Genomic DNA, 12,236 nt, shown 5'->3' on the forward strand with positions numbered 1-12,236 from the left:
CCTTAAAACATATTTTTATGGCAAACACTGTAGGCTGACTGAAATAATGATGAAGAGTTAGGTCAGAGTTTACCAGTTGTTCTTATATAACTAAATTCACTGTGTGTACTTATGTTCAATCAGCAAATTTCTAGTCAAGCTGATAAATATTTATGAACTGAATCCTCTAATATATGACCTGCAATCTGCGTGTGATTCATTGCTCCATTAGTGAGAGGGCTTTCCATGTCAGTTGTTCATGTGTCATAAGATTTCTTAGGGCATGAACACTTTTGTGAGTCTCCATACTTCTTTAAGGATGCAGGACTGGTATTACCATGTCATGATACTAGTATTAATATGTTTTCAGCAACAAGAACTGACAGTCTCTGCATAAACCTCAATGAGGGGGAGAGCAGAGAGCATTCTAACAGCTGATATGCAATTCCTCCATAGAAACCATTGCATTTAGGAGAAAATGCCTTTAAACAGCTGTCCACTGTAGTGACCGCTATGCGCCAAAGGGTTAAAGAAGAGCGTTACATAAAGTTATTACTGTTTATTATTATTACAGCATGATTTCACCATCAGTGGTAAATAAAATGGTAGTTAGGTCCTCAAGAGGAAGGCATGCCTTTTGTTTACACGCTTGAAGTGGCTGGAAAATGGTCAGCAACGTGGCTCAACTCTAGGTTATTTTTTCTACTTATTTCTTCAGTCCACCACCAACACTTTCCATCTCTCTTGTTCCTGTCAGACGTAATCAACTCAGGTGCTGTTAAGGCGGCAAGACAAGGTCACCGGCGCCATTACTCTGCGCTACCAGGAGTTGTTTGTCAGAGCTGGTTATGATTTAGAGTTCCCACAGCAATAAATAACGGAGTGAATCACTGGGCTGCCGGCCATGGGCCCGGGGTTAGAGCATCTGTAAAAGGTGAGCATTCGTCACACACTCGCTTCACTCGGTTAATGTGTCTCAGTGCTGTGTCTCCTTCTCAGACTGCACCTTTAAAGTTGGAGCTCACACACACACAGAGATACACACTTCAGAATAATGAGGGTTCATATTACCCCCAAGCCAACAACAGGCCAGAGAATTAATTCAAAACCATTCTTCAGCAATAAATTCTGCATAAATCCCACCGAAACCTCCAGAGGCCAATGCTGGAGCTGCTTCGACTGAGATGCTGTCAGAGATAAGAGCTGCACATAAACGTATATATTTTGTGTGTGTGTGTGTGCATATGTGCATGAATGCTATTTATTAGTGCCAGGCTTTCCAGACAAATACAGACTGCCTGCAAAAATGTCTGTGCCATAAATACGATTTAGATGGTATTATTTGAGCAGCTGTGCATGAATATTTTACACAGGGGCAAAAAAAAAAGCAGAAAAAGGGTTAATTCATATCTTGACTTTAATGTAAAAAAGGCCAGTAATAGTATATTACAGCAGCATATACATACATAACATCTGCTCTAATGTAAAGAGGAGGTGTAACACTGCAGGTACAAAAAGAGGAGATGAGTAGCATGAAGAATAACCGAGGGCATCCCGGGTTATTTCTTCACTCCTCATCTTCGTCTTAGCTCATGATACAAAAAAAGCAACAACACACAATAACACATGGTATATTTGATGTGCATTGTATAATATACAGTATAATGCAATAAGACTACATACATATTTCATGGTTATTTATTCACACAATATACACTGAATATACTGTTTCATATGGAAAGGCTGCCTGTTTTTTGTGGTTTTGTTGTTATTGTTGTTGTTTTTTTACCTCTGACCCAAATCTAATTCTCTGAACGCGTTGACACAGCGGAGGCGACACACTTCTTTTGCTATGATCTAAAGAGAATTAGTTTAAAATTCAACAGCAGGCAGGTTTGAAAGAGAAGAAAACAGAGGCACATTAGCCTCAAACAAACAGCACAGCGGTGGGGAATCACTGGCCTGCTTGTTTTTGCTTTTCAGATGTCCGACCGACAAATTTGGGAGGCTTTTCAATCTTCACTGCCTCCTGGGGCACTTGGCTTTCAGCTGTGTGTTAAAGTGTGTGTTTTGTCCAAGTGTGTGTGGGTGTTTGTGCAGAAGTATATGCGTGTGTGTGTATTTGTCCAAGTGTGTGTGTGTGTGTGTGTGTGTGTGTGTGCGTGTGTGAAGTGCACATTTGTGAAGTGCATCCTGGGGGCTCTGTTAGCTCTAGATCTGTCAGTAGAGGCAGGATGCCTGCCATGCCTCTCACTGTCAGAGAGTTTGCTTCTTGTACACCAGAGACACACACACACACACACACACACACACACAGACACACACACATACAGACACAGACACAGACACAGACACACATACATACAGACACACACACACACACACACACACACACACACACACAGTCCCACAGACGAGGAGAGCAGACCCAAACAAGCAAGAGGGAAACACGCAGTTAAGCAGGCAACATAACAGGGGTGTGTCATGTGTCAGTATCGATCCTGCAGCCTGCCTCTTGCTGTGTTTTAGGTTTCGTGGTGTCTGAGCGCACTCGGCTCAGACGAGCCCACGTGCATGTCTGCATGAGGTGATTTCACAGATAGCAGTGGACTTCATTTTCCCCTCAACTTTGATCCTCTGTCCACATTCGCATCAAATTCTAATAATGCATTAAGGCCTTTGAACTCAACATCAAACAAAATGTTGGCACCGGCTGAACTGTGTTATTAAATTCATGATCTCATCATATGATCTGTTCCTCATTTTGTCCTCGTATCCAATTTTGCTCTATAAAGTAATGGTGTGTGTGTCTAAGCACTGGTGTGTGTGAGCACTGGAGTGTGTGTGTCTGTGTGTGTGTGTGTGTAAGAGAGAGAGAGAGACGGGGGGTGGGGGTGGAGGGTGAAATGGGAAAATGGGGATGAAGAGAAAGCAGCAGGGAATTGAAGATGTGGAGAGAGGAAGGGGAAAAGATTCTCATTTGAGATAAAAATATACTCCTCGCAATCCCTGCACACTCTCTCACTCACACACACACGCACACGCACACACACACACACACACACACACACACACACACACACACATAAATGTGCACACACGACACACACACTCTCACACACTGGAGATAGGTCCAGAGTAGAGAGAAAGAAGGAAGCTGGCACAAAAGAAAACTGAGCTCTGTATAAATCCAAGCCTGTTAATAGCTGACCCTGAGCTCTGAGGGAGAGTGAAAAGATAATTTCCCTGTTGGGAACAATAAAATGTACCACAGTATTATTGTAATTATTACAGAGGCTGTAAACTCCCAAAAGTAGTGCTTGATTGGAATATGTGAGTCTCCCAAAATGTCTAAGTTAAAAAGGAAAAGACAAGCAAACGGAGCATCTATCCATTTTACAGATGGTGGCTTTCTTGCTTGCTGGAGATTGTGAAGAAAAACAAAAACACAGCAAAAAATGTAAACTGGGTGATATCACAGTATCCTATGCACGCTTTAAATGTGAAATGACATGCTTCTGAGTGAACAGATGAATGAGGAAGCTTACAATTTGTTGTGAGTGTTCTCAAGGCTGCGCTGATTATGTCAAAAGTCTCCCTTTCTTCTGTCAGGGAGGACGACAGCAGAAGAGAGAAGACACACTTATCAGCTGCAGCATAAAATAATAGTGAATATATTAAAATAGCATCAATGCAGGCTATCTGAAATTGTTAGGAAAAGGGAGAGGGTAAAATGATGAGGCATCTCAACAGCCTTGACACCCTCTCTCTCTCTCTTTCTCTCACTCGTCTGTCAGCAAAAATAGAAGCTGAAAGCACCCGTGTGTGTGTGTGTATGTGTGTGTGTGTGTGTCACACCTCGTCTAGCGAAACAATAACAGGCAAAAGACTTGCCAGACAGCTGTTCTTTCATGCTCAGGTAAACACTGCAGATTCCTCCTCATGAAACTCAGTCGCTCTTAATTTCTGGCAGAATCACATCTAAACCGTATGAGAAACTTAACGCTCACCTGAACTTAAGTCTTTTCAGTCCGTGGTTCGTTTTTACAGAGAGTAAAATGTGACTTTTCTGACTGAGTAAAAAAGTGTTTTCAAGTGTTTCTAGGGGAAACGACCTCATCGGACAGTAACCATGGCGACCGTGTCAGAGGTGACTGTGCAGCGGGCCTCCACGCCATGTCAGGTACGCTACCGAGTGTTGCAATTAGTGTCTTCATAGTTTGACGGCCACCACACACGCGCCCGCCCTGCCCAGACACAGAGGTGCGACCTGGAGACAGAAGAGAGGACACACAACACGGCTGAACTCACAACGGCGCTTTCTGATTGGCTGTGAGGCATTCTACTGGCAGTCCAACCAACGCCTGATTTAAATTATATCAAACTGTAGCTGATACAGACTATAATGAAGACAAAACTATTTTTCTTTCTGGAATTAATTTCTCAGCAGCTAATCATAATAAACCAACAATGAATTAATAATGAAACTCAAGGTCGTGCTTGTACTTCAAATGAAAGCTTCTCAGGCTTGTGGAATGCTTTCGAAATCAATCGGATGATATCAAAAGTACATCAAACATTCATGTCATCAAGCTATTTTTGTTTGTTTCTGGGAGACTGAGATTTTGGAGATGTAAGGTTTTCACCTGATAGCCATGTTATGTAAACTGTTTATGTACAGTCTTTTTTAGTTAAAAAGACTTTTATCCATGATCCATTTGCATGTGTTTTTTAACATGTTCAATCAGCTTTAAAACAAAGCAGGGTCACACCCACTAAAATGTGCCTCATTGTGAGCAGACAGTTTCAGGTGAAGTTGTGTGTTCTGCGCTTGTTAGTTATGTTTGTTTTTGCAGCACGTTTGACTGATGCCCCGCATGTCAGTCACTTAATTTTAAACATAAACATAACACCTACGCTCTATCTTAGAGGTAGCATGGATTGACAGATTTGTGCTGAAGCGAGCAGGAGGGGTGTTGCGAGTGGAATCGGTACAATCGGGAAATGTTTTAGGACAGACGACGTGTTTGCTAGCTTGTTAGTTTCAGTTTCTCACGGAGAACAGAGGACATGCTTAAGTTTGTCTCAAGAATGTTCCCTCACATTCTCATTTTACCCACATCCTTCCACGGCTGTTTGAAACCCTTCCACTTTTCTGTATCCACCCACCTCTCCTGCTCTTGTTCTCTGCATGGTGCATGTCTCTTATATGGCAGACTTCCCAGTGACTTTGGTTGGAAATCCTCTGAGGCGAGGTGAGGTGGAATATAAACATGGAGTGTGATAGGGACTTCAATCCCGCTGAGTGGGGCCGCTGTTCAACTTTAAAAAACACGACTCTCTCCCTCTCTGCTGCAGTGTTGTGCGCCGCGGCAAGGACAATATTAGCATGAACAAAACTCACATTTACATAACAGTGAAAACAACATGCGAGGAGACACGGCAGATGAGCCAGAGGAAGGTCAGGCTGTGTGCTGCTGTGAACGCCAGTATGTGTATCTATTCATCTATATATAGAAGTTTAAAGGGCGAACATCGTGATTTATTACTTGTTTTTGTTGAACTGCACTGTACACTAATGCATACATACATGTCTATATATGACAACTGTCCGTATTATATCATATTATGTATTTATTGTTATTATTAATATGTGATGTTATCTACAGACACACCTCTGCCACCTTTCCTAATCCCCTAGAGTCAGTTTATCACTCCATCCTAAGATTTATTACAGGTGACAATTATTCGATTCATCATTGCATCTCACATAAAAGGGCTGGGAGGCCATCTCAAAGATTAAGACATGACAGGCATTGGTTTCCTTTTATTTATAAAGCCCTTAAGGGCAACTTGCCATCATATATCACTTCCTTACTGATTTGGTCCTACAGTCATTATCTGACTCGCTCAAGCGATTGGCTAATGCTTTAAGTATGAAGAAGAATGTGAACACTAAATTTAGGAAAAGTGCTTTTAGTTTTACATTTTGCATCATCCATTAAAACCTAACACAATTGTACCCAACTCCATGATTACAAACTATTCCACTTTTAAATGTAACTGTTTGTAACTGTGTTCGGCTGTTGTTTGTTTGTTTGTTTCCTTGTCAGTTTTTGTGTGTATTTATTCTGTTTTTAACCGTACTCATGACATCATTGAAGATTGAGGGCAAAAGGTTGAATGTATTATTGTTAGTTGTGTTTATACATAGGGCGTTTTTTGTGTAAGTGTATGTGTGACTGTGTGACTGTGTGTGGGTGTGTGGGTGTGTACCTGTGTCCACTCATTCGTCTGAGGGTCATAAGCCTCTACAGTGTTGAGGTACACCTGGCCGTCATAACCGCCCACTGCATAGAGACGGTCGCCAAGGAGACACACACCAACCGCATCTCTGCTGATGCTCATGGGAGCTACCGCCGTCCACGCATCTGTCTGAGGGTCATACCTACATGTGCAACCACACACAGACACAGACACACACAGACACAGACACACACACACACACACACACACACACACACACACACACACACACACACACACACGCACACACAGAAAGAGCAGGTTTTATATTTCAGAGTGAGTCTGTAATGAATTCTCACTGTGCGAAAACACCCATTTGTCACATCATCTTAATGAAATGGCAGTGTCCACACACACGGACACAGACACGTACACACACACACACACACACACACAAACACACACACCTCTCTACACAGTCACTTAGCCGAGAGGACAGTGACGAGGCTGGAGCATCATGACCTCCAATGGCGTACAAGAAGCCATTCCACGTGGCCACGCCCACCCCGCCGCGGCGTTTAGCCATGGGACTGCAACTGCTCCACCTGGAGAGGGAAATAAACGAGTTGTAACAACATGGACAAAAAAAATCGGAGTCAAAAACATAAAGTGGAGGAAAAACAGCACAAATGAAAAACTTTTGAGGCTAAAAAGTTCCAAAAAATATTCTCTTTTATTATTACTAAATCTAAATCCACTGAGCAAAGACCACAATGAACATGTTTGGCAAACAGCGGTTGTTTGAATTTGTTCTCCTCTAATGCCCTCGGAGGTTTAGCTGTCTCCTTTGATCTGTGGGTAAATAACATTAGAAGGGCAGGAGTGCTTCTCCAGAAAGAACAGCAGCAGACAGGAAATAAGGCGAGACACGGCAATTAATTCTGGTCAAATGAAGTCGCTTCTCTCTGACCTGTTGGTGTGAGGGTCGAAACACTCCACTGAACGCAGGCAGGACGAGCCATCACGGCCTCCTACTGCATACAGCCTGAGACGGACAGGAAGAGAGAGGATGCCGTTATCCCTCTGGGCACACACACACAAACTCACACACACACACACACACACCGCCAAGCAGCACACATTTCTGGACTTTGGGAGTCCCATTTCAATTTAGTGACAGCAGAGCAGACGGGATAAGGGAAGAGTATGTGTGTGTGTGTGTGTGTGTGTGTGTGGTAGAGAGGTAGGGGGATGAACTGAGGTGAGCAAAATCAATCAGCCAGCACTCTTGGGGCATCAAAGCTCTAACCAGTCACTCAACGTGCACATGTGTGTGTGTGTGAACACGTGCCCATAGATGTGAATTTAGAGAAGGGCACAAAACAAACAAAAAAAAAAAAGTGCAACCAACCCAGTCAAGCAAGTAATGAGCTCCATCAGGCAAAGAGCCAAGAGAATACACAAACACATGCATGTACATGCACATGTGCACGCACACATACAGACACACACACACACCCCAACTGCTAGGCAGACTTAGCACAAAGCTGTTGTTTCTGTATTAATTACCATTTATAAAGCCTTTCTCTGTTGCCTCTCGGAGGCACTGAATAATAATAACGGCACAACATTACGATACTAATAACTTCTCTTGTGGGCTGCGGGGGGATTCTAGGGCAAGAGAGGAGTTTAGAGCTGAAGCCTGGCATTTCCTGAAACCCCTGGTTATTATGTTTCACTACGTATGTTTTTATGTGTGTGCTGAAAATCAGGTCCCTGCTTCTATCACAATGCATCTGCTCAGGGCAGGAGGCGGCAAAAAATAATCGTCTGCAACCTTATCTCTGTCTCCTTTATATTCTGGCCCGTGAACGATAAGAAGCTCTAAAAATATTCTCTGACACCTCTCGCCAGACGAATTCATATTTCTCACTCCGTCCCTCTGGCAGAAGGCTTAGGGGCTCAGCCTGGAAGACGGCTCAGCGGCAGGATCGGGGCGTGCTGGTTTCATCACACTATCTATCCTGCAGCAGTACAAGTGTTGAACTGCATGGGTCTGACCTCTACTAACGCCAGCACTGGATTTTACTTATTCATTGGCCGATTTTGCTGTATGTGGTGGGCACACACCACAGTGGGTACTTTTTTAGGGTTGTACGGTGTGTGTGTGTGTGAGATGCCCTGTCTTGTGTCTATTCACAGCACACTGAGGCAATGTCTCAGCAACCTGCTTTATATGGAAATAAACATTTTAATCATGGATGTTGTTTGAGTACACAGTGTGTGTACACAGATTTGTGAGAGCATCCGTGCGCTCACTTACTTCCCATTCAGTACAGCCACTCCCACAGTGCTCCTGGGCGTAGCCATGCTAGCAATGAAGCTCCACTGGCGAGCTTGGGGGTCCCACCTGGTAGGAGAGGTGTAAACAACAGCTCAGAACAAGACACCCTGGAACCAAGATAACCTGAGCGCTGAAGGCTGCTCAAGCTAGTGACGTGAAAAATTCAAATACAACACTGGGATGTGTACACACACTCATATGAAATCCCTTTAATAGTGTTGGTTGCAAACACTTGGATATTTTGACAACTCAGTCCCACTTTACCAGGTTGTATTTTCACATCACTGCATGTTCATGTAATCAAGTCTGTTAATTTTTATGATTGTTTTTGATTTTATGACTGTTTTAATAAGTCTTGAATGTCTGTGTATGGTTTTTATGTGTTTATGGACATGTTTGAGTCCTGAAGCTGAATTCCCCCTCTGGCGACAATAATATAGTCAATTCAATATTCAAGTCGAATTCAATTCAATTAGCCAGTCAGTTTGATTTTCACCAACGAGAAGTTGTATGGCACTGGAGGCTATTTGAGCTTTATTATCATCCAGCTCACAAAAGCCACTAAATAATTTGTTGAAGTGGTTGAAAAGGTGCATACAGGGAAAATACTTGTAAAATTCATGAGGCAAACATTAATTTTAATCGAAAGGCAAGATGGATAATCAATGTAAAAATAATCAGAAAAGCTGTACAAAGCAGCATTCTGAGGCTTTGAGGTGCAAATCACAAAAAGAGAAAAACAGCAGAGTAAATAATATTGAATTGTACAACCAATACCCTAAAGCTAGCTGTGTGAAGTATCCTCCCACCTTTCCACCGTGCTGAGGTAGCTCCAGCCATCATGTCCTCCTACTGCGTACATGGGCCCCTCTAGGACTGCTACGCCTGCAATACATGGTCACATAGGGTTGAATCATGGCAACTAACCAAAAAGTTATCCGCTTGAATAAGCCCATAAAACCACACAGATGGCTGAGGACAAGGGGTGTGTGTTTTTATTGCGTGTGCAACCACACACAGGCCATTAAACATGCTGAGATCACTGCTGGGTGGCAGCATGATGATACCTTCATACTCAAGGGATTTATCTGCCAGAGCATCTGTAGCTGCAGGTGTGTGTTTGACACCTCCAATCCCCTAGCCTTAACACAGACACACACATACACACACAAACACACCCATCAACAGCACACCATAGCACATCCAGTGATGTTAACTTGTGATTTGTCATCTTCGTCTCAACACCATAGGAATTGTATCCTGTATTTTTGTAAGTGAGGGTATATCGCTGGTATTGGAGCTGGTATTTTGGAAATGTTATGTTGACACCGTACTTTGCTATAATGAATTCAAGCTATGTTTCTGTGGCGTAGGTGGGATGTCGCCAGGGGAAATGAAAGCTACATGCTTTCTTCTGTGAAATAAATTATCAGTGCCTCAAAAGTGGAAGACATATCGTTAATTTGCAGCAGAGTCCTGACACGTTATAAGGTTAATTGGGTATTACCCTAAAGTTGAGTGGGTATTTGGATATGGTATTAGGCTACCTCAGCCCAGAGGGGCTAACAGTGCGTTGTCTCTCCTATGTCTGTAATTGTAAACTTTGATTACTGAATGATCACCACTGGTGGGAAGAGTCGTTACTTTCTCTCCTGTTAACACAGTGTGATCTGAGGAGTGTTTAGCACCCTCCTCAGGGCTCTTAATACTTGTACTATGTGTTGCGTTCTCAAGAGCTTTGGCTAATTCTGAAGGAGCAGAGTTGACTTTAGCATGCAGTTCACTTGCAAGGTTGTCCATCTTTGCGTGAAGCACATTTGACAATGAAGCCGTAGTTGAGTCAACTTTGGTCAAAGCGCTCTGTTTATAGTTTTAATCAGCCATCATTAGGAAAGCAACGTCTGAATCCACTGAGTGTTGTGTGGCTTTCTAAGGCAAGCCTGATGTTTTGCTGCCTTGCTTGGACAAGAGGTTCAGAGGCATTTCTTCAAATATACCAAAAGATGACAAGAGGGTTCCTAGGTAAACTTCAGATGTGGATTATTTTAGATAGTCATTTGTAGTTTTCAGTATTGAATATCTACTCATCAAGCTCCTCCTCCTAGTCTTGTAGGTGCACTTGAAACATTTACCCTGAAGCACCAGTGGTCAGGCTGGACTTAACACTTGTTGACACAGTTTCATTTAACACTGTTTCACAAGACTCACCCAAGCCGTGTCTGTGTGTGGACATGGGCGGCATGACGCTCCACGTCTTGCTGTGAGGGTTGTAACATTCCACAGTGTTGAGTGTCTTGAGCCCGTCTCGGCCCCCCACCACATAGAGGCGGCCGTCAAGAACAGCTACGCCAAACTGCAGTCTCCGACCGCTCATGGTGGCGACCTGCCTCCACGTGTCCCGACGCAGACAGTACTGCTCAATGCTGGTAGCACCTGGAACAAAACATAAAACAATATGAAGATATGGGCCTGAAGGGAGTGTGTGATGAGGGTAAAATCATTCTTCAACCATATATGCAATCTATAAATTTGAACTTAATAATACTATGATTTTTTTGAAAGCAATTTTCTTGGCATTACACAGCATTTTACGGCATTTCAGGCATTTCGCAACTTTTCTGGGGCACCTCAATAAAGCCATGTTTGCTTGCCCATTCATATTTTAACCCCTACAATGTGGATGCTCATTTGAAACTAGAGTGTGGATACCCAACCTTGGCTCGTTGGGACCGGCCGTGACCTGTCGGGCCGGGCCGGTTTCAGATAGATATTTAGAAATAATGTTCAGGTTTGGGTCAGGTTCAGTCATGTCGGCGTTATGTCAGTGAAAAATCATGGACCTACTGTCCGTTCTGTGCATCTTCCTGTGTAGTGCTGGAGGTTACGTGATGACACTGAAGGCAGCATGTAGGCTATTTCAGGCGGTAAGTGTAATTTAGTGATCAAGGACCCTCAAAATCAGGTGGGGTTCAGAAGCAAAAACATGAACGCCTCTCAGGCTTGGGTCGGGCTCGGTTACTGTGCTTGCAGGCTTAGGCGGGTTTGGACAAAAACATGCAGCCCGATCCACACTCAATTTGAAACAGCACTGAATGGTTTAGATCTGCAAAATTATAAAATAAGCTGGAGTGCAGCATTGATTGAAATTTCTATTTGTCATTTTTTAAATGTCAATCATAATGACTGACAAGCTTAAGTATTTAAGTAATGTGGAAATAGTGTAAGGAGGCCTGATGTTAATTTCCTCGTTCAGTTTCTCTAAATAATGCTGCCCTAATTTGCTTTTAATGACTGTCTTCTGTTCAGGAGGGCACAGCATGGCAAATGAGTTCCTCGTGGCACTGGTTTGAAAAAGGAGCAGAGCAGAGTACAGAGTGGTGCTCAACATCTTTCCCCCTCGTATGCAAATTAGCCTGCAAGATGCCGTTTAAGCAATTGGAGATCTAGTTCCTTATATTTTATTCATTGGGAGGGCAATGCTGAATGTGGGTGTGTTTCAGTGTTTTAGGGCAACTATTTTATGACTAATCCAGTGCTCAAGTTTAAGCTGTAAGAGAGTTTCATAAAAATAACATTTCGTGTTTCCTGCAATCATCTCAATGCTTGAATTGGTGCTGATTTCTACAACAGTTTCAAAAATAAAGGTCAATCTGTGGTCATTAAAGTT

The 12,236-nt window shown here is 43.0% G+C and overlaps 1 protein-coding gene across 1 annotated transcript in view; it reads right to left on the reverse strand.

The window, feature by feature from the left end:
- Window positions 1–1,393: 1,393 nt before the first annotated feature.
- Window positions 1,394–12,236, reverse strand: part of klhl5 (kelch-like family member 5) — a 33,063-nt gene continuing 22,220 nt past the window's right edge. Inside the window, exons 7-13 of the mRNA XM_030062854.1 lie at window positions 10,778–11,002; window positions 9,379–9,454; window positions 8,549–8,635; window positions 7,196–7,270; window positions 6,693–6,830; window positions 6,256–6,427; window positions 1,394–4,249 (exon numbers count right to left, since the gene is read on the reverse strand). Coding sequence (XP_029918714.1) covers window positions 4,193–4,249; window positions 6,256–6,427; window positions 6,693–6,830; window positions 7,196–7,270; window positions 8,549–8,635; window positions 9,379–9,454; window positions 10,778–11,002 — 830 coding nt within the window. The 3' untranslated portion in view covers window positions 1,394–4,192. The remainder of the gene's footprint in view (window positions 4,250–6,255; window positions 6,428–6,692; window positions 6,831–7,195; window positions 7,271–8,548; window positions 8,636–9,378; window positions 9,455–10,777; window positions 11,003–12,236) is intronic.

This window comes from Myripristis murdjan, chromosome 1 (assembly GCF_902150065.1).
Source record: "Myripristis murdjan chromosome 1, fMyrMur1.1, whole genome shotgun sequence".
In the NCBI taxonomy this organism is placed as follows: domain Eukaryota; kingdom Metazoa; phylum Chordata; class Actinopteri; order Holocentriformes; family Holocentridae; genus Myripristis; species Myripristis murdjan.